A 22,529-nucleotide genomic window follows, 5' to 3' on the forward strand; every position below is an offset into this window, starting at 1 on the left:
ACAACGCAGCAAAGCAGGCTGGGCGACAGACGACCGAGTTTTGTTTTTTCCTCACTTCAACGGTTTAGAAAAACAAAACAAACAAAAAAACAAAACATAAACTTTGGACTCGAGAGAGAGAGAGACTGAGCAGGATGTTTCAAAGTTCGGACTTGGTCTTTTGGGGCTTCCTGTTTCTAACGGTTGAATCCATAACGGGTAAGATAACTATTAGATACGTTTACCTCCCTTGTTGTTATAATCTGCCTTAGATTACCGTTCTCATTTTCCCCCGGGATGTAGCCCTACGTCACAATATATTTCCCAGTAGTGACGTCACCTCTGGTAGGTTATTCATCCCGATGAAGCAAGGCTCCTACGTAAACTCCTAATCAAAACAACAACAACAAAAAAAACAAAAACAAAAAAAGGGCGTATTAAGGATTTCAGCTGTGTCCCGGACAGTCCAGCCTGGACTCCTCGGAGGAGGAGGTGGGCGAGAGGAGGATTGTTAGCCGAGCTTGACATCGATCATGGACGACTCCTCTCACCGGCTCCACGAGACCGCGGGAGCTTTAAGCAGCTCCTTCAAGTTCGGACCGCTGCAGCCTCGGAGCAGGAAAGAGCTCGTTGGTTCCGACGGTCCGTCACACCTTTCAACACCACAATAATAACAACATGTTGCACTGTTCATTTCATTACACGGCGCCTGTCACTTTCCATTCATCGCCCAAGCTGTATTTATTTATCTTTATTTTTATTTGTTTTCGTGTACGTAGTCTCGTGTGTGTGTGTGTGTGTGTGTGTGTGTGTGTGTGTGTGTGTGTGCGTGTGTGTGTGTATTCTTTCATTGCTCTCGTTCTCGTCTAAAATATTGATCTCATTTCGTTTTATTTCATACATGTGTTCATACTGTGTAATGTGGATTCACGAGTATAAGCTGCAAAAAAATAAATAGTTTGTGTTTATTTATGTGACGCAAAACCACAGCTGACGTGGAACGTTTTTTTTGTTGTTGTTGTTGTTGTTGTTGTTTTAAATGCAGCGACATTCCACATGCAAGAGAGACACGGGACACCGGGCAGAACTCATTTGACGTGCTGCTGTCACGAAATGACACCGAATGAATCTGTGCCCGGGAAGCACGTCGGCTCCTTTTCTCAGACCTCGGTGGGGAAAGTTGCTCCTTTCTCTCCCGGCGACTTGCCTTCCGAACGGCGCGGATGTTTTGCGTTTGGTGTCAATGCATTGAGATTCTCTGGCTGTTTCTGACATTTGACTTGCTCCCTCTAGACGGAGGTCAAGTCCCGCCGCACTACTCCGCAGGGAGTCAAAGGACAACTTTACCACCGCAAAATGTGTCCGTCGTGTGGACTGGGGATTTTAAACCGGAATGGTCCTGGACACCGATGACAAACTGCGCGCATACCGTGGAAACAAAAACCAAGAACAAAGACAGCAGCCAGAAATACGTAAGTATGCAGTCACCTGCTGTATGCCGTTGGTACATTTTTTTCTTTTTTTCTTTTCGTGTGTTCTTCCTTTTGTCTCAATGTTTAAGCGGCATTTAAACGTTGCAGTTGATTTAGGATGGCGCAAATGTTAACGACTTTTGTGTGTGTTTTTTTTTTTTTTCCATTTTAATTTCCTGCTTTCTATACACAGTATTTGATCTGAAAAGTATCAAATAACTAAAGCTGTTAAATGAATGACTTTTTTTGGGAGGGGGTGGGGGGTGGAGTGGTACTGAGTGCCAAAACTGCCAAAATTAGAAAATTAAGAAAATAAGAAAGAAACAAAGAAAGGAATTACTTAATAAATAAATACATCTAAACAAAATAAATGAAGTTCAATTCAATTCAATTTTATTTTTATAGCGCGAAATCACAACACAGGTTATTGCATGGCACTTAATACAATAAAGTCCTCACAGCAGAACTTTACAACATTATACAGAGAAACCCAACAATTCAACAATTCCCACATAAGCTAGGAGGGGAAAAAAACAAACTCCTCTTTAAGGGTCTTTAAGGGAGGAAAAACCTCCAACAGAGGGAAGGAAAAAACTCCGACGGAATCAGGCTCACAGGTGGGCGGAGCCATCCGACCGGTTGGGGTCGAGGGGAGAGGAGAGAGGGAAAAGGAGAGCATAGAAGACATGAACTGTTGGTGGCGCAGACAATCGCAAAGCAGAGACATGCAGCTCCAAGGCCGGGACATCTGCAAAACGAAGAACGGAAACTAAGCGGAAGGGTGGGTGGGGGGGGGGGGGGGGGTTTATTCATTGATAAAATGTGATGAAAATGACAGACCTCTCGCACTTGCGCCTCTCGTTTTCACAGCGAGGCGCGAGTGCGTAAAGAAATGTAAGAAAAAAAGAAGAAAAAAAAAACCATACATATGTGAGTAAATAAATTCCAAAATGAACAAATGAATAGATAAAATGCTAAATTACATGGGAAAGTAAAAAAAAAAAAAAAAAAAAAAATAGGTGAATTAATATAAAGGTAAATAAATACAGAAGTAAATGTAAACAAATGTATCAATTTATGTCACATTTGATGAATTATTTAATGTCTAGATTTATTTTAAATACTTTTGGTGCATTTAAAGGCATTCATGTATTTAATGAGAAAATTATTCATTTCTTTATATATATTTTTTTTAAATTTTGGCAGTTTGAGTCCTCCTTAGAGTAGAAATTGCAGCAAAATAAAACCCTTAAGCTCAATTCAGAATATTAATGAATGAGGACCGGTCTTGTTGAATTGGCTGTTTGAATTGATTTGACGGAAATGCTTGCTGATGCAGTTTTCATTACCGGAATCACAGAAATTAATTTTCTTGTTAAAAACCCAGCAACAACACTAATATCCAAATCATTGAGAGTGATACATCCCTAATCAAAAAAGGACCCGTGTGTGTTTTTTTTCCTGAAACACAACAGTTTTGATTTGATTTGTCTCAGTGTTAAAGGATGTTTTAGGTTGTCCGCTCAGTGAGCTTTTTTTTTTCTGTGTCTTTGTTGTTGGTGGTTTCAGTATAATCAAAAATCTCCCTGGTGTTTGGAGAGGATGATGGATGGAGGATTTCTGTACTGGTCTATTTCCACTGATTGTGATGGCGTACGCAGTGAGGTGGTCCTCAACTTCAATGACTCAGGTACCTCATTTTGGTCACCTTTAATAACAAAATGTTTGAGTAGACAAAAACTGTCATTGTTGATCAAAAAGAATGACGCTGGTGAAACCATTTGAACCATATATGGACTGTATAAATAATCTGTGGTGTTCGCCCGTTTATTACGATACGTGTATGTGTTTCTCTTCCTCTTAGACCTGGTGACGGGGTTGAAGTGCACCAGTTATCCCGCCAACCAGATTCAATGCTCTTGGAGCCCAGCCGGTCACACTCCAGATCTTGGCTTCTTCTATCAGTATGCACTTTTATGCCATTTTATTTTTGTTGTAATCTTTTTATTTTATATTTATATTGTGACTCAAGATTCTTAACTTAGTAAAGGGATATTGAAACTCAGTAATTAGTTGTGAAATAGTAAAATTCACGATTAGACAGTGAAGGCTGTATTGCTGTTTTGCAACACTTCCTCGTCCACAGTGGTTAACTTTTGTTTCATCACGAGGGAGCCGGACTGCACTCCAGTGGAAGTAATGAGCTCGGCTTTAAACGAGGCAAAACTCCTTGTGTTCATTGGCTCTTTGTTTTATCAGCTGAAGGCTTGTGTCACTTTGGTGTGACCCCGCAGTTTGTTGACTGTGGGAGGTTTGTAGTTTTCAGACCCAAACCATATTTGTGAACGTAGCATTTAATGAAGCGGTTGAAGCGTTGACTCCAGCCAGTTGTGACCCTACGGTGACCCTGAGAGTTCAACACACCGCAGCTTAATGAAAACACATGCTAACACACGCACACACGAGTAAACCTGACTGACAACACAGGAAGCGGCGTGTGAACACAAACGCAACCGAATGCACAATCACGCTGCAAATGTTGTACTTTTCCCGCTAAAAGAACAGTGAGAGGACCAAAAGCTACAAGTGTTGTGTTTGTACCCGAAGCCATTCAAATCAATTGCATTATATTTATATAGTTCCAAATCATAACATATGTCATCTCAGGGCAATTTACATTGCCAACAAACACAACAGTTCCCCTTGAGCAGCACTTAACAACAGTGTGGAGAAGAAAAAAAAAGAAGTCCTTTTTAACAGGAAGGTACCACCGACAGACGTGTCACCCCGGAAACGGTAGTGACTGTACACATCGTCTGTCCTCTCAGGTTGAAGATGTGTGTGAAGCCTCTACGGTTTCGAATTAATTTATTTGTTGTTGTTGTTGTTGAAACGTCCATATTTGAAACGTCATCTGCTGTCATGGCAACAGCTTTGTGTTCAGTCAGAATCAGCTTCATTGGCCAAACGTGAGCACGTGCAAAGATTCCCTCAAAGTCTTCACTGCATGTATATTATCTGAGTGTGGAAAGACGCGGACGTAAACTATATATCTAGTTGTTTTGCATCTTGTTGCTTCCAGTGACTGACCCACGTCTACATTACCGACTAACGTAGTTAATGCAATAACATAATTGCCATGATAACGAGGCAGACACTGTACCAGTGATCGCAAGGGATTATTTCAGTTTTTAGAAATCACTGATTTGAAGCGTAGAAATCTCGGGACATAACAAACCATATTCATTATAAGCCATTTCGTTGACTTGCATCTGCAGGAGGAATGGATGGGCTTGGGGCTAAGAGCCGCAGAGGGATGGAGGCAGTCCGTTTATGCCTCAATGTTGACAATAAGAAAGGTTTCAGAACTGCTTAGTCGAAACGGATATTTGTACTTATTGTGTCGAAGAATTCACTGAATCAAATATCGAAACTGTATTTTGTCCTGTTTGTTTTTTTGTTGGTGTGAATCAGAAAAATTGATTCATCCACCCAGCTACAGGGTCTGCACTTATATAGCACCCTTTTTTTTATTGCACATTTTTTAGGTGTAGCCATTTCCTGGCTGGCAGCAGTAACTGTCTGGCGTCTCTTTATCAACATGACGCTGTCACCACTCGCGACCACACCCACCCACACACACACACACAAAAAAGAGTCCGGCTAGTCTTGTCATCTCATTTCCAGTCTTTGTTGTAAGATAACCGCCTGCTGGCCATTGCTCCACATTTAACAGAGAAAAAAAAACATGATGGATCTTATCATCAAACCCCCAGAAAGAAAGGGAATAAGCATTATTTTGAAATGTTGAACTTTTCCTTTAACTTCATCGAAGAGTGTTTTATTTAGTTTTAAGTTCAAAAATCGAGTTCATTAAAATGGTTGTCTCTTCATTAATCGTTTTATTTATTTATTTATTTTTTTTGTTTATTAATTGATTTCATCATTTCAGGAAAACTGTGCAGCATGAAACTAAACCACCCTTTTTATTCACGTTTAGGTTAGTGACTGAATGTTCAGACAAGACCCACGTCTCACCAGAAACACGAGAATGCCCGTCGTATCGCTTTACTGATGGCGTGAAGACGGGTTGTGATCTGAAGGCGACCACCTGTGAGGTCATCTACATCTTGTTTAATGGAACACAGAATAACACACTTCTCAGGAACACCTTCCAGAAAACCCTTCTCTATGATGGTACGTGGCGGACTGATCGGTATCAAAACATTCCTGTTGAGGAACGATCGTGTTGAAATATGTTGCACTTCCTCATTAAGTTTCAAGGTTCTAAGAGAAGTAGTTCTCTGTCCTGTCTTGGAAATGTTTTAGCACTTCGTCATGATGTCGAGCTGCGTGTGTCCGCGCGCATGTAACTGTGTTCTTGCGGTTGTGTAATGTATGGTCGGACAGAACGCAAAAAAACTATCCAAAAAAACGTGTGTGTGTGTGTGTGTGTGTGTGTGTGTGTGTGTGTGTGTGTGTGTGTGTGTGTGTGTGTGTGTGTGTGTGTGTGTGTGTGTTTGTGTGTGTGTGGGTTTCCAGCAACCTCTGTAGATTTACAGTAACTTATATGTCTGTTCTGTCTTTCTGTGTGCAGTGAGACCATCTACCCTTCAATTTACATTGAAGAAAAGTGGAACTACTCTCAATGTCAGCTGGACTCCTCCTGACATATTTCGACTAGAAAACTGGATGTTCAGAATAAATTACACCGAGTGTGATGAAAACAAGGTAAGAGACACAACAATGCTATTAGGATGTTTATTTCTGATGTCTTGCAGTCTAAGGTATGTCTACTTTAATTTTGTTTGTTTTACATAATTTAATTGACCTAAATAAAAGCCAGGACCATTTCAGTCTTAGAAGCTGCTAAATACCTAAAATAGTTTATTTTGTTATCTATATAAATATATGTGTTTTGAATTTCTCTGCAGCCTATGGAATTTCCTGAAGGTCACTTAAAGGTGCCCTGTGGAGTGTTTTGCAAATATACAAAGTGGTGAATGCCGCCTTGCCTTTTGATCCGTATCTCGGGGTTCTGTTCACCAGTAATCGTAGGCACTAGTGAGAGATCGACAGGCAGATTGGAGCTGTGCTTGCAGTGATGTGGAAACCTGTACTGGTCTAGTGTGGTGAAGAGGGAGCTGACTAAAGCAAAAGCTCACAGTTCACCAGTTGATCTGTGCTCCTATCTTTCCCAATGACCATGAACTCCTGCTCCAGACTTGAAAGAACAGGATTGCCAATACAGGCAGCCTAAATGAATGTCCTCCACAGGGTCTCAGGGACAGGATTAGGATTTCAGACATCGGGAGGGAGCTCAGGCTAGAATATACTTAAAACCCTTCGGTTCTCTTGCGTTGAAAGATGCCATCTGAGGACTGAACCAGATTGTATTGGCGGGATTATATAACCCTTCTGGACTGGGAATACCTTGGTATCCCCAGGAGGAGCCGGAGGAAGCGGCTCACTATCGGGACACCTGGGCTCCTTTGCTTAGACGGCTGCCTCTGTGAGCTGATTCAGGACAAGCTGCCGTAAATAATGAATGAATAATGAACTGAATGGACTTTTAGATCAGAATCTGAGCGACATGAATATAATCTTCAGCCTTGCGAGCAGCGTGGCTCCAGGGACAGAATGTAACTTGAGATAATGACATTCATGATGTCCAGAAAATGAAGCTCCTCGCCTTCTCAGGTCGCAAGTTTTGGGTTTTACTAAAATATCTCAACAGCTTTTGCATGCATATTCATTACATTTGGAACAAATATTCATTGTCCCCAGTAGATGAGTCCTAATAACCCTGGTATTTCATGACTTTTTCGATAGAACCACCAGCTGGTCACAGTTGCTGTGACATATAGTATATTTATATCTACTGGATGGATTGATACAGAATTTTGTACTGACACTCATGTTCTTCACAGTTGTTCTCTTGACTTTTAATTGAATGCCATCATCAGGTAAAAATGTGATTTTTTTTTTTTTTTTCCCTCAATACTTTTCACAGAGTGAAGTTGTAGAAGGAGTCACATTTTATCAGCTGCTCCTGGCCCCTCACTGTGCGTACAACATCACTGTTCGAGCAGAGAGTGACAAAGGACAGACACTATGGAGTGAAAACCAGTATTTTGGTATGGTCATTGACTTTTTTTTTTTCTTATATTGAACAGTTATATTGTAAAATAAATCTGACGAGATCAACAAAACATGAATTTGTCTTCCATTTTGAGGTTGTTTTAAGACGAAACGTGTTCTATCACTGTACACTGTAGATGTGTTGTTACTTTCAGCTGAATATAATGTTGCTGATGCTTTTGCATGCAGATGCAGATGCAGATTCTAATACGTTCGTCTATGCTGCTGTTTTCATCCCCCTGGTGATTGCTGGTCTGGCAGTCCTAATGTTTGTGTGTTGGCGGAAGTATGTAAATTCCTCTTCTTTTTGTTTGGATTTTTTTGATCTTTTGGATTTTGATCTTTCTATTATGTGCCTCTAACATTTAACTGTTTCTGTCTAGGAATAAGAACAATATCTTCCCCAAAGTACCACAACCTGTCAATCTGATCGGTGAAATTTCTGACAACAATAATAAGGTAATGCTGGTTTATTTCCCTGATTGTCTTGTGTCTTTAAACATTTCCTGCTGCCACTGTTTTGGTCCTATTTCTACTCAATTATGTCCATTCCTCTATCCTATACTTAATAACTTTAGTAACTTCATAGAATTAATGTTAACAGCTTATATTGAAGGAGACATTTGTACTTATTTGGATTAAATTAACAAGAATAAATCACTCACTGTCTTCACAATGTTCTTAGATTTATTTGTATTTTGAACATACCAAAATATTATATGTATATATATATATATGTGTGTGTGTATACAGTGCATCCAGAAAGTATTCACAGCGCTTCACTTTTTCCACATTTTGTTATGTTACAGCCTTATTCCAAAATGGATTAAATTCATTTTCCCCCTCAAAATTCTACACGCGATACCCCATAATGACAACGTGAAATACATTTTTTTTTTTTTTTTGCAAATCTATTTAAAATAAAAAACAAAAAACAAAATTACATGTACATAAGTATTCACAGCCTTTGCCATTACACTCAAAATTGAGCTCAGGTGCATCCTGTTTCCACTGATCATCCTTGAGATGTTTCTACAACTTGATTGGAGTCCACCTGTGGTAAATTCAGTTGATTGGACATGATTTGGAAAGACACACACCGTCTATATAAGGTCCCACAGTTGACAGTGCATGTCAGAGCACAAACCAAGACATGAAGTCCAAGGAATTGTCTGTAGACCTCCGAGACAGGATTGTACCGAGGAACAGATCTGGGGAAGGGTACAGAAAAATGTCTGCAGCATTGAAGGTCCCAATGAGCACAGTGGCCTCCATCATCCGAAAATGGAAGAAGTTTGGAACCACCAGGACTCTTCCTAGAGTCGGCCGCCCGGCCAAACTGAGCGATCGGGGGAGAAGGGCCTTAGTCAGGGAGGTGACCAAGAACCCGATGGTCACTCTGACAGAGCTCCAACGTTGCTCTGTGAAGAGAGGAGAACCTTCCAGAAGGACAACCATCTCTGCAGCACTCCACCAAGCAGGCCTGTATGGTAGAGTGGCCAGACGGAAGTCACTCCTCAGTAAAAGGCACATGACAGCCCACCTGGAGTTTACCAAAAGGCACCTGAAGGACTGTCAGACCATGAGAAACTAAATTCTCTGGTCTGATGAAACAAAGATTGAACTCTTTGGCCTGAATGCCAAGCGTCATGTTTGGAGGAAACCAGGCACCGCTCATCACCTGGCCAATACCATCTCTATGGTGAAGCATGGTGGTGGCAGCATCATGCTGTGGGGATGTTTTTAAGCAGCAGGAACTGGGAGACGAGTCAGGATGGAGGGAAAGATGAATGCAGCAATGTACAGAGACATCCTTGATGAAAACCTTCTCCAAAGCACTCTGGACCTCAGACTGGGGCGAAGGTTCATCTTCCAACAGGACAACGACCCGAAGCACACAGCCAAGATAACAAAGGAACTCTGTGAATGTCTTTGAGAGGCCCAGCCAGAGCCCAGACTTGAACCCGATTGAACATCTCTGGAGAGATCTGAAAATGGCTGTGCACCGACGCTCCCCATCCAACCTGATGGAGCTTGAGAGGTCCTGCAAAGAAGAACGGGAGAAACTGCCCAAGAATAGGTGTGCCAAGCTTATAGCATCACACTCAAAAAGACTTGAGGCTGTAATTTCTGCCAAAGGTGCTTCAACAAAGTATTGAGCAAAGGCTGTGAATACTTATGTAAGTGTTATATTTTCGTTCTTTATTTTTAATAGATTTGCAAAAATTTTAAACAAACTATTTTCACTTTGTCATTATGGGATATTGCGTGTAGAGTTTTGAGGAAAAAAATGAATTTAATCCATTTTGGAATAAGGCTGTAACATAACAAAATGTGGAAAAAGTGAAGCGCTGTGAATACTTTCCGGATGCACTGTGAATACTTTCCGGATGCACTGTATATGTGTATATGTATGTGTGTGTATATATATATATATATATATGTGTAATATATATTTTTACACGTATAACATGGCTTATCCACAAGTGTACCAAACATCAGGTTGACAATGGAAAAGTACAAAGTTTTTAATGTACACTGCTGCTCATAATCACAATAGAACTCGTTTTTTTTTAGAATGATTACTAAAATATACAATGTTCTCTTCAACACTTAACATCTAACAGGTCATCTTCTTCTTTCCTTTCACAGAGCGCTCTGTTCAACTTGTACGTCCAGTCAGAGGAAGAAGAGACCTGTAAAATCACTCTGTTGACAGATCCACAAATCAGTGAACCAGGTTACTGATGTCAACTCAAACTTCCAATGAAGAGAAAACCAGTGACAGCTACTGCATTTGAAAAGTGATTTATTTTTTTTTTTAAATTGTTTTGGCATTGACCAAGTGTTGCACACCTGGATGTGGAAGATATGCTGGTCCCAGGTAAAGTGAGGATTTTCTGCTTTTACCTGTTTGGACATATATTGTTGGGACTTTTATTCTGGTCTCCAATACACTGTCACTTTATAGTTCCGAAGATGTCGCTATCACTGCTATTTTCTAAAATTAATATATTTGATAGATTTTTTTAAATTGAAGTATTAGTTTGCCTTTTTGGCTAGGCCAATTAAGCAAGCCCTGGAAACCCACATGCTTCTTATTGAATGAATGAGTGAGGGGCTGAGTGATGAAATTACACCACCGGTTGGCCGTTTTCAAAATAAAAGTCAGCATTACAAATTAAAAGCCCTCTAGTGTTTCATACATGGTCCTGCTATATACCAGGTTTTAGGAAAAAAAATAATAGGATAAACTCAATTGACTAACAGCCAATCAGTGTGATGTACACAAAAACAAAGGCATGTGTCATTGTATGTCAAGATCAGGCTTTAATGAATGTGCTGCTTTATAAAGACGCCCCTGTCTGATAGCTAAAAATGCCATTAGACAAAAGGAGAACGAGCTCATTCTTCTCACCTGCACATGAAGATAATTGATTGGTAACGATCAGATGCATAATCACCAGTGTCATCTTTGACATTGATCGCTGCTCACGTACTGTACAAACTATTGTACTTGTTCTCGTCCGCTGCCTTAATCAGGTGCGGCTCATTTCAGTGGCTGCCTCTATTGAAGAGCATTCTTAAAATGGATTACTTTTGAGTGGACTGGCAGCCAGTTGGTTGAACCTACTGTTGCCTGACTGTTTGTTATCTTCATGATCTAAGGTCAGGGAAACACCTGGCTGTCTTGAGAATTGGAATAACTGTGGCTTTCTTATGAAAAAAGCTTCGTGCAGATTGATGTGAAGTTATAGTAAATTTCCCCACTGTGGGATTAATAAAGTCAAGATTTAATCTAAAAAAAACACCTTGTGGGATTTTTGGTGGAATTAGCAGGTCTGTGATGGTTGCTTTCAGTCTCTTCTGTAGTTTGCTTGTCAACACGTGTTAAAAACAAAAATTGGGCCCCTGAAATTCTTAAACTAATGTTTGGAGCATGAAGTTCTCATCCACTGTAGATGCTAACCTGCTCTTTTTGGAGTTGAGGGTTATGACTAAGATAAAAAAAAAAAATACTGTTGTATGACTTTTTGCACAAAATCACTTTTGGTGTCGTACAGTCTGAAATTGTTTGTAGTTTGAATGTATTTGATGACATGCCTACGGTGGTTCACGCTGGATGTCGCTCATGACCGACTTATAATTCAATTTACATGGATATTTTATTACTTTTCAAGGTTGCATTTCAGAAATCAGTTTTCTAAACTTTCATCAGGTATTCAACATGCCTCACCCTGACATTTTGGGAAATGTGCTCATTGCTTTCTTGCTAAGAGCTTGGTGATGCAACTGGCACCACTGTAACATCTAAACGGTAAATATGTATTCCCAGCAGGCAGCAGCTTGGGAAAAAGACTTCACCTCTGAAGACTGTGAAGCTCACTATTTTAATAATCCTCCGTGTTTAATCTGTTTCCTTGGATTTATGTGTGGGACCATTATTTACCTGGATCTAAAGTAAGCAACCGAGCTGCTGGCTTAGCTTAATTTTACTCTCAGCTGGAAAGTGACTGAGCATATTTGTTGTCATGTTCATTTAGGCCATTTCTAATATCATGTTAAGATTTTTATTGATGGTTAAAATATTCTAAAATCTGCAGTATTGAACTGTTTTGATAGTTATTGTTTTGTGAATGTGTAGAAAGAGGTCAAATAAATCACAAAAGTGATGTCGGCATTAAAAAGCTTATTTTTTTCATGAAAATGTGGACATTCATGGTTGTTGTTTTTTAAGTCTTTTCTCAGTATTTTTGCAAACAAGACATTTCTGTGATGATTTTGTGTTCAATATCTTCCTTCTGTCATATTAGACCTTCACTTGAATTTGAAATACTTTCGGCCAAATCCTCACTAGACTACCAGAAATGAAATCAAGAGAGTGAGAAGGGTGGAAGAAGAAGCTGTAGTGGAAATGTTTAATTTAAGCGACTTCTCTAGATCCTAAATCATCAAATCTTAAATCCTCACCCGAGTTAAAAGGTAATGAACCAGTGGGCCAGACTGACTGATCATTAGAATATTCAAATCATGACTCCTTGGAGATTCTGATGGCATCAACACTTCAGCCTCAAACAAACCAGTTCGAGGCAGAGCCGGTCTTTAAGGTCAGAGTGATCATCGAGCTCTAAGTTTTCATGCTGCTACTTTAATATCTTCTGAGTGTAAAACAGAGTGAAACGGAAAGGGAACAAAGGATACGTCCTCCGTAACTTTAGCCAGAGAGGGAAGTTGTGAAATTGCTTAAAGATTGCAAAATCTTGTAACTGAAATGAAAAATTGAGCAACTGCTTTCCTGAAATTAGGCGAGACTTCCTGTAAAATTGCTCTTTCCTATTGTGGTCATGTGGCCTACTTGACATACATTTAAATTAGAGTTGGCAATAGGTCATTTATGGGTCATTTTTCAAACATCTACTCTGTGAGCCCATGTTGTTTATTTGCCTACTTTGTGGTAGGATCTCCAAAAGACAAAGGTTACCGTACTACCTCTTGACAGTTGAAGTCTCAGTGCTCATGTTTTTAGTTTACTGAGTTACATGTCTGTGTCCCTGGATGCTCACAGCCTCATGTCCAATAGATCAGTTTCGATTTACAATTCTTTTATCTGGACTTTCCTTTCGTGTGATTTGCAGGACAAACTGGGCCAAATCCTCCCAACCCCAGGACATTCTGCTGGGATGTCCTTGACATAAAAAGTGCACAAACAGACACAGTGTGGGTTACAGGAAATGAATGAACGTGTCACGGTGTGGTGAAGGGCGCAGTGGAAGGAGGTGCGTAATTGGTTTCTGATGCAATCTTGGTGTAATCCCAACGTTGCTCCTGGAGAGTTCTGCACCGTTTCTATGACGGACATCCGCTTCACCAACATGTGAAATGAAAACGATGAATCCGTGTCTATGAGGAGTAAACACAATAAATCGTAGCCTATGACATAGCGTAAAAAATAGGAATAGGAATATTAAGCGCCGTCTGTGATGATGATAATAAGAAACACGGTTTATCTCGCTAAAGCTTTCATAATATCCTCATTTTTGTTCATAGCTTCGTCAACTCACCGACACAGAGCCCAATACATATATTCGCCTAAAAATAATATTCAGATCGAAAACGAAAACAAAAGGCTCCCGACAGGAACCATTTTGGCTCTGTAGAAGCTTTTGAGCGAACACCATTAAGTTAGCTTCAATATAAAGATTTCCCTGGTGGCGTTGTTTCAAAATTAAAGCCTCCGCTACGTGTACATATTATGGCGCCATCTACAGTCGCAGGGACTTTTATTTTGATCACGTTGGAACTTAACTTCCGGTTACGTGCATGCCAGCCTTGACGATCAATTCATCCCCCGTCGCGTAGCAGCACCGCCCTCTAGTGGTCAGCCCCGGTATAGCCAACATGTCGGCTCAGTGGTCCTGATGCTGCAGGGATGCGGAGAACAGCGATATGAGAGGATGTGCAGTATGTAAACCGTGCCAGGCCCGAGTAATCTTGGCGCAGTCTCTGTGGCGCAATGGAATAGCGCGCTGGACTTCTAATCCAGAGGCTCCGGGTTCGAGTCCCGGCAGAGATGAGTCACTCTGCTTGCCACACGGCAGACCTGCGGTCCCTTTTAACACTTGGACACACTGATGATGTTTTAGTTTCAGATTATTGTGCTGTTCTATCCTCACTGCGCGCTCAGAAGGCATATACAGACTACAGTGAGCACAATGAAGCACAGCTCCATCACTGCTCTTATTTGCTCTTTTCGGTGTAATTCAGACTAAAAAAATACAAAAATCTTGATTGAATTCAGTTAAGAATGGCCGATTTATGTTTGAATCCGAATAGATTTACACGAGCTTCAGTTTTCTCTACTGACATTTTACTGGGATGTCTTTACATTTCCATCTTAATTTATAAGCAACATTTTTTCCTCAAATGTCCTTTCAATACTGGAGTGTTTTGCAGTGATTTAAAACCGGAATTCCGCTTTTCTCTTTGAAAACAAAACAAAAACAAAACAACAAAAAAGGGAAGATATGTCATCTCAATAGGATTATACATGGGTATGAAACTGTAAAAAAATATATATATTTATTACATTTCTTGTTGCATACTAAAACTTCAGTTAGTGTGGTGCATTTTTTTTATTTTATTTTATTTTTTACTTTTTATTTTTTTTTAGATGTTCATGGTGATAGTAACAATTACAGTTTGGTACCGCAATGAATCCAAACAAAGAAACAACCACGAAACACATCAAATTGAAAATGTTAGGCTTTTATTCTATTTTTCCTCAAATTACACAGGTTATTCGTGAAAATATTATACAAATATAAAACATTACTTGTATTCAGTGTATTTAGAGCCTGTCCGAAGGGGGGGGGGGGGTTTGTCAGTGAAGAAAGGATATATAGATATGGCCTATTTTGTAGGAAAACAAACAAAAGAAAAACAACAACAACAACAACAACAAAGGTGTATGTTCACGATGCCAGCAAAAGGTGTGATGGGCGCTTGTGCGCGCGCCCGCGGATATTTCGGGACGCTTTTTTTCCAGTTGCGCTCGGAGCAGCGCGCCGCGGGGGCGCTCTCGGTCGAGGACGGAAGGGGGCGCTGCGGCATCGGTGAAAGCCGCTTTCACCTGCTCTGAGACGGGAGGAACCGGCTCACCGTGGAGACCTACTGAGCTGTGACAGCTCCACGATCACGGGGATCCATCACCCAGAATCTGTAGCCCACATCACGGGACAGGAAGGAGGACATGGTCTGTTTTAATCATCAGCTGGTCAGTTTTATTTCCCCACGGTGACATCACCGCACTGAATAGTCGACATTATCCTCGGCAGCAACGGTGTCTGCGGGTATTTATATTACTATCATAATATATCCGGCTGTTCTCCCTACTTCCAGCACACAGCGTCTCTCCTCTTAATACTCCGCTCGCCGTGACATACTGCTTAAACATGTAATATCAGTTTAATATCGTTCACATTATGAAGTTCAGAAGAGTGCGACTCCACCGACGTGTCTGACCTCAACCTCGACTGACCTCGTGCACGTTCTGCGATATCCCTGTCGATATATATATATTTTTAGAGTGACATCTGCATCATGAATTATAAAATTGGGCGCATAAAGGTCTCGATGCAAGTTAAGGTGTCTAAAATCATGCCATTGCCCAGTGCCACGCTGTGAGCGGCAGAAACCAAAGCAGTCTAGACCGCAGCAAATGTGTCAAAAATGATTATGCCTCTCTTTAAGCTGGTTTATTTTTATTATTTTTTTTCATAATATTTTTTGTTTTGTTTTGGCCGGTGTTAGCCTGTGCGAGATCCAGAGGGAGAGGGAAAAGGGGGCAGTGCTGTGGTGCTGCTGACGTGAGAGGAGAGAGAGAGAGAGAGAGAGAGAGAGAGAGGAATGCGCCGCTAATGAGAATATGACGTCAAGTCAGAGAGATTAGAGCTGGGACAATACCGGAAGTAGAGCGTGGTCAAATTGGGTGAATTTTTTTAATTTTATTTTTGTGTAGTTTATTAATCGGCGATTAGGTGGAGGCTGTGGGTAAAAAAAAAAAAAAAAAAAAAAAAAAAGCACATTTTATTAGCCTATTATTTTAAAAGAGATATCAAATTCAGTTTGAGCTCCCTAATACAAACGGGCCTGCGCATTTTAAATTCGTCGTAACCTAAAAGCACACCGAGGTCTGAATAAGGGAAATTGCCAGAACAGATGTCACTCTGATAGTGCTCCTAAATAAAAATGGCTCCAGACAAAATATAGCCTATCCGCCGACGTAATTAAAACTCCTTTATTCAGGATTTTATTTTGAAGATCGCAACCGGAAGTGTGGTGTGCCGTCGCCGCCCGCTTACCGTCTCAGAGTGGAGTAGAAAACGGACTGTCGCTCCAGAGCAAAGAGGAGGAGAGAGGTAAAAAAAAAAAAAAAAAAGAAAGAAAACAGTGAAATGTTGTAAAAGCGGAGCGAGTTCAAAACCAAGTCGGGGGCCAGACGAGGAGGGACGACGCAGGAGGATTATTATTATCTGTGCAATTGTTGTTAAAGTCAGAGAACTCCCGCTTTTTGATGCTGTCCTCACGGAGGTTTGAGCCAATAACGGACTTATTGGTCGGCTGAACCATGCAGAGGCTGCTGCTCCTGAGTTTGCTGTTGAGTTTTCAAACTGGTAAGACTGCGTTTTCTCTCTTTGAACGCGTAACGGGCGGCGAATAAGGGTGAAATAATAAAAAAATAATAACTGTGTGAAGCTACGGAGGCTTAAAACACGCAGAGCCGTCCGCTGCTATTCATTATGAGCTGTGTGTGTGTGTGTGTGCGTGTGTGTGTGTGTGTGTGTGTGTGTGTGTGTGCGTGTGTGTGTCTGTGTAGGGGAGAGAAAAATGAGAAAGGCATATAACATGATTTCATAGCATTCCCATATGAACCGCAGCAATGGATCACCTTAGGCGTACGCGCGTGCACGTGCAGCTTCGTGTGTGTGTGTGTGTGTGAGTGCGCGCGCGCGCGTGTGTGACTGCGTGTCCGCAACCGCAGCAATGGATCACCACACTTTTATTTATTTATTTATTTTTTTGCAAATTTTTTATTTTTATTTTTTGGGGGGGAGGAGGAGGAGGAGGGGGGGGGGAAATGATGGGTGTCGCGCGCGTGCGGATACAGGCGGCCGATTGTGCGCGTGCGTACGTACGTACGTCCAACTTGAACATGACTGGTGGCCGCGCGCCCATCGGCCTAAATGACCTTTTGCATATGACACCCCCCCCCCCCCACCTCTTTAGCCCCCCCCCCCGTGCCGTTATTCAGACGGGCTGTGGTGAGGCGCTGGGGACGTGACGGGAATGACAGTGATTGACCAGCGCTGCTCTGCATGCCAGCAGCACTTCCACACTGCTATCGCATCTGAATGGCTTGTCAGTCAATGAGAGCACTGCTACCATCTCCTGTAGGGATCCTCTAGTGAAAGGCAACCCTCTCTCCTCTTGTCCCCCCCCCCTCCCCCTCCCCCACACACACACACACACACACACACACACACACACACACACACACACACACACACACACACACGCGCGCGCACACACGCACACACACACACAGCGTCCCTGTCCTGGTGTCCTACCTGTGTGCCCATTCGCAAAACCCTCTTTCGTTGCCTTCCTCGGTGCATTTCAGCAGCACAGTGAGGTGTGCGTGCGGCGGCAGCAGCCATGCATCCGTCTCCCCTCCGTACCTGTGCGGTGCCAGGTAAGCCATTGGCTTATGGTAATCACAGCTGTAAACCGAGTTGCTAGGATACAGGAGGCTGAAGGAGGAGGAGGAGGAGGAGGAGAGGACGGCTGTAATTTCTCGAAGCTACCTGTTTGATTGAGGCAGATCCGTGTGTCGTCGACGTGGTCGCGCAGAACCTCCCATCTTTCCATCCCATTGTCTACCTTCGGAAGGGGCCGGGAGCGTGCACGTCCCGGCTGCCGGGCCGGCCACTTCATCGTAGGTAGGGGAGGGGGGCGGGAGGGAGGTGGGGGTGTTCGGCGGGGAAGCGAAGGTACAGAGAGGGATGATGTCACCGTGTCTGCCGGGCTTTTGTATCGGCTCTGCCTCTGCTCGCCGTGCTCAGCGTCCACCCCAGCGAGTGTTGCTGGGGGGGAGGGGGGGGGGGGGGGGTTCACACAAGCACAAGACCGTCTGCATCCAGCGAGGAGCAGGTCCCTTTTCATCGACAAAAATAAGGCGCTCTCCTGGATTCGCGTTATGACGCAATCTGGCAACTGGCAGAGACACCCCCCCCCCACCACCACCACCACCACCTCCACTTTCTCCATCGAGACCCCTTTTTTTTTTGTTGTTTTACTGTCACGTGCTGTCCCCCTTGTTTGTCCACTTATAAACCATTCACACACACACACACGCACACACACACACACGCACACACACACACGCTGACATACAAGCTATTTACATGCGAAGCCATGTGTCCCGTTGTCTGCCGTCGCACTGTTACAACTGTATAATCCATTATTACGCCATGTTGCGCTCTCAGACACAAAGATATTTGCTCTCTGAGGCTTTCCCCAAGACAAGATTAGCAGGCTGTAAACGGAGCCGTATTTTTTTTTTTTTAAAGTGTTTTTTTTGGTTTTGTTCTGGGAGATTTAAAGACGGTGCGATACAACGGAAGGTCTCGAACGCTGCGCCGCGATTTTGGCATCGGGCTACGAAAACAGAAGAGGAGGGGACCTCGTCCAGGGCGAGCTCAAATTAACATCACCTCACAAGAGACGCATCCCACTGTAGGTTTGGAAGCTTTTTTTTTTTTTTTTTTTCCCCTTCGGCGACGCTTATCTCTTCACCGGACCGGTAAAACAGTATTTCACGGCCCGCAGTTTGCACACATGTAATTGCCTGACGGCGCTAATGATTGGACGGTTATTAGTGGAGCGGCCAATTAAAGCTTCAGTGTGTCGGGGTGTGTTGAAGTCGAGCTGCAAAAACAGGACTGACCGCGCGCGGTCCGACTGGCAGCGCCGCGGCCGCGATTGACTCGGCGGCCCGGCCCTCGCGTCCACGCCACCGGGCCCGGTGACAAGTCCCGAGCGAGCGGCGGGCGCGTGGACGCAGCTGTTTGAACTGAACGACGCCGCGTTGATCAATCACCGCCAACTCGCCACCTTGAACTTACTAATGGGCGTTGAGAGTCGTGAGGTCGGACTCGCGGCAGCTACCTGCGGCACCTTACAGCCAGAACCCCGACCCCACCCCCACCCGGGTCTGAAACGCTGACTTTGGACGAAGGCTTTTCCCGTGCGCGGGTGTGTGCCGTTTCTTTTTTTTGTTGTTGTCCGGGCCTGTGCAGATCCGGGCCGCCCGGGACGCTCCGGCTCTGAATCACGCACGGCCGAGCCGTGAATCACAGACCTCAGACGGATTCCTGTGTTTGTGCGGCTCCGGCAGAGGAAATATTCAGATGTTGGAAGAGTCAGACGCACTGGGGGTGTGGGGGTGGGTGGGGGTGGGGTGGGGGTGGGGTGGGGGGTGGGGGGGGCTTTTACACCCAGAGAACGAAGGGTTCCTTGGGGGTTGTTTGATCGGGGAAGTAGCGGTTCGACTACTCCTATATGCGTAATGTTAATGACTCAAAGTGGGTTGTAATAGTTCCAAAAAAAAAAAAGAAAGAAAGAATGAAGGATTAGGAAAGACTCCATAAAAGAAGAATCCAGCGCAGCACAAAACACTGGTAAAACTGCTGATTTACAGCATTTCACGCATTCCTGCCTGCAATAATCTGTAGCATTTTCTCCTAAACAGATTCCACATTTTTCCGTTCTTTCACAGGTTCGTATTCGGTGGCCGGAGATACTTTTCCATTTTGCACGGGGGGGACGGGGGGGACGGGGGACGGGGGTGGACTCCTGCGTCCCCGCAGCCAGCGGTGTGTACGATGGTCCTCCTCGTGATGAATAAAAGAGCAGCTAGCCCGAGCTAATCTCATGTAGCCAACCCCCCCCCCCCACCCCGTCGTGAAGCTCACGCAGGTCTGGAGAGAACCGAGCACTGAAGTGGGTTTACCAAAGGATGGGGGGGACGTACTCAGTGGCTTGTAATAACCACTGAAACCTCACTTGGGAGAAGTTGTTTCGGCTCAGATAAATAGCCACGAGAGATTAAAAAAAAAAAAAAAAAAAAATGAGCAGCGGTGGCTACCGCGGCCGACGAAGTAAAAAAAAAAAGAAAAAAAAAAAGTGCCACCTACGGAAACTCGAACTTGTCGAGATCCTCCGAGTGGATTTACCACTTCTGGAACTATTTATAGCGGCGCGATGCTTTTACAGAGCTCTCTGCCGCGGTTTCAAGGCCAAAGAACCATTTTTTTTTTTTTTTTGGCGGCGCTACAGTGAACCCCTTTTCCAGCTCGGAGTGGAGATGGGGAGTGACACATGTGGTGAGGCAGAAGTCTGTTTTTGATTTCGATCCCGGCGAGCGAGATCGTAGCTCCGCGGCGCGCCTGCCGTTAATATGCGAATTCGGGTCACGGTTTTTAACGCGATTTTGAACGAAGCCCGTTTACCGAGAAGCGTCTCTAATTGAACGTCAGCCACTGAACGCGATCGCTGAACCAGCTGCGAAGCTCAACCTGGGCGCCGGGTCTCTTGACGTTGCAACGTACATGGGACGCCTGTTGTTCCCCCCCAACGGGGCCGCGTCCAATCAAGACATTCTTGGCATTTCTGTCCCGGCGGGTGTTTTGTCAAAGTGTGACATGTTGATTGCTTCTCTCAGTTGTTTGTTTAAGGGCATTCCTCTGGACGCGAGTGTCCTGTAATGCTTTTATTTTTTTTTTTTTTTGAAGTGGTGCTCGGGAGAAGAAAGAGACTCGCGTGCTTTCAGATGATCCAGTAAAAAAATAAAAATAAAAAATAAAAACTCATCGTGTGCAGAAAGTGTTTCGTCGGATGATTCATTACCGAACTCGCAGTCCGAGATAAATTCAATCAAAAGCGTGCACGTCTCCTTTGAGCGTCATCAGCGGCTACGTGCATGTTTCTCAAAGTGAAGCCCCGGGATTTAAAGGCCCCATAATCTGATTGTGTTTGACAGGCCGGGGGCATGCAAGTTATAAAAAGAAAGAGGAAAAAAAACAAAAAAACTTCCCCTTAAAAATGTTTCTTTATGCAGAGTCCCCCGAGCAAGAGAGGAACACTTTATCACATCTGACTGAATCTATTGGCCTTGTTTTCCCAAACTGCACGACCACATTCTGCAGCCAGGAACAATGTGGGGTGATGGAGGGGGGGGGGGGCGCTGGGGGGTTACAGGAGAGAAAAAAAGAAGTTGTTTGGGGGAGAAGTGGAAGACCAGGAGGGGGACAAAGAGGGGTAGTCCTATAGGCAGGTGGGTGAAGCCTGATAGACTGTGATTAGAGGTTTTTTGTTTTTTGTTTGTTTGTTTGTTTGTTTGTTTGTTTGTTTGTTTGTTTTATAGAGGTGCTGAGGTGGGAGGGTGGGGGGGCAACAGTATTGTAGTGAGGGAGGAGGTTGTGCCGGATGAAAAGAAAAGCAAGCCGGGAGAGAGGGGACTAGGACCAAGGAGGAGGAGGAGGAGGAGGTGGTAGTGGTGGTGGTGGAGGAGGAGAAGGAGGAGGAGGAGGGAGGAGGAGTGGTCGGGAGGCCAGCGGCAGAGAGAAAGGGACTATTACTCAGGCCTGACTGCTCCCTCAGTGGGGACAGTGAAGCTGCTCATTCAGACAGAATATGGTGGAGGCCGGTTCAAAGGCTACATTTGAGCTGGAATCGGCAGTGATTGAACCCACATCTGAGGTGCCAGCCGAGCTCTTCCTCTGCCCCGTCCCCACCGAGGTTAATTGCCATTAATCGGCAGTGCTGTTAAATTTCTTTTATGCTTCTCTGACTCCCAACGTGGAGCTTTTTCTGCTCACCAAAGTTCATTCTTTCTCTCGCTTTCTGTCCCCTCCTGGATTTTTTTTTTTTTTTTCTTCTCAGTTTGCCTCCCCCCACCCCCACCCCCACCCCCACCATTACTTCTTCTCTTTCCATCTCCCCCTTTCTCTCTCCCCGGCTCTCTAATAACTTCCAGATGTGGTTCTTGCATTCCTCTGGTCGGTGGAGAGAGAAAGAGACCAGAGGAGGGAGGGCGGTGAGGGAGGGGGGGAGGGGGGGGGGTATGAGTCGGGGGAGGCAGTGGGGGGAGGGGACGGGAGGGAGAAGCACATGAATTAAAACAGGGAGCACATGATGAGGAAGAGGAGCCCGTGGACTGTAACGCACACACTGCAATGTGCACTGGAAAACACACACACACACACACACACACACACACACACACACACACACACACACACAGACAGTGTGTGTGTGTGTGTGTGTGGGGGGGTTGGTTGGTCCTGTAACCTCAAAAGTTTTGGGACATTCTCCTCC

At 43.8% G+C, this 22,529-nt stretch overlaps 2 protein-coding genes and 1 non-coding gene across 7 annotated transcripts in view; all 3 read left to right on the top strand.

The window, feature by feature from the left end:
- The first annotated feature begins 33 nt into the window (after positions 1-33).
- Positions 34-10,720, top strand: LOC138635352 (interleukin-13 receptor subunit alpha-1-like). Of its 2 annotated transcripts, none has more exons than XM_069722774.1 (10): positions 34-198; positions 1,273-1,451; positions 3,021-3,141; positions 3,316-3,415; positions 5,452-5,648; positions 6,049-6,182; positions 7,465-7,588; positions 7,782-7,878; positions 7,976-8,051; positions 10,245-10,720. In XM_069722774.1, exons 1-10 carry the CDS (start codon positions 135-137, stop codon positions 10,338-10,340), a joined length of 1,188 nt encoding a protein of 395 aa, XP_069578875.1. In that variant the 5' UTR covers positions 34-134; the 3' UTR covers positions 10,341-10,720. The 2 variants fall into 2 exon arrangements, with proteins under 2 accessions (XP_069578875.1, XP_069578874.1); XM_069722773.1 differs by lacking the exon at positions 34-198 and adding an exon at positions 403-621.
- A 3,372-nt stretch (positions 10,721-14,092) lies between these two features.
- On the top strand, positions 14,093-14,166 carry trnar-ucu (transfer RNA arginine (anticodon UCU)). Its single transcript has one exon. It is a non-coding gene; the product is annotated as a tRNA-Arg (tRNA).
- Positions 14,167-16,389: 2,223 nt separating this feature from the next.
- The window catches only part of kirrel1a (kirre like nephrin family adhesion molecule 1a), a 31,669-nt gene continuing 25,529 nt past the window's right edge, over positions 16,390-22,529 (top strand). For 2 of the 4 annotated variants that reach the window (XM_069722806.1, XM_069722809.1), the window contains exon 1: positions 16,392-16,765. In XM_069722806.1, coding sequence (XP_069578907.1) covers positions 16,720-16,765 — 46 coding nt within the window. In that variant the 5' untranslated portion in view covers positions 16,392-16,719. Of the gene's footprint in view, positions 16,766-17,768; positions 17,845-22,529 lie in introns of those variants that run through there. The other 2 variants (XM_069722807.1, XM_069722808.1) reach the window with 2 other exon arrangements.

Source organism: Brachyistius frenatus, unplaced genomic scaffold, assembly GCF_029030835.1.
Source record: "Brachyistius frenatus isolate BFR_SWC_R1_liver_20210118 unplaced genomic scaffold, ASM2903083v1 Contig_305, whole genome shotgun sequence".
NCBI classification, from domain to species: Eukaryota; Metazoa; Chordata; class Actinopteri; family Embiotocidae; genus Brachyistius; species Brachyistius frenatus.

Bases quoted from the DNA above. Each gene is read 5' to 3' on its own strand.
- LOC138635352 (XM_069722773.1), top strand. From the start codon at position 513: ATGGACGACTCCTCTCACCGGCTCCACGAGACCGCGGGAGCTTTAAGC. The intron at 3,142-3,315 runs GTACCTCATTTT...TCTTCCTCTTAG, and splicing joins CCTCAACTTCAATGACTCAG to ACCTGGTGACGGGGTTGAAG. The intron at 7,879-7,975 runs GTATGTAAATTC...GTTTCTGTCTAG, and splicing joins ATGTTTGTGTGTTGGCGGAA to GAATAAGAACAATATCTTCC.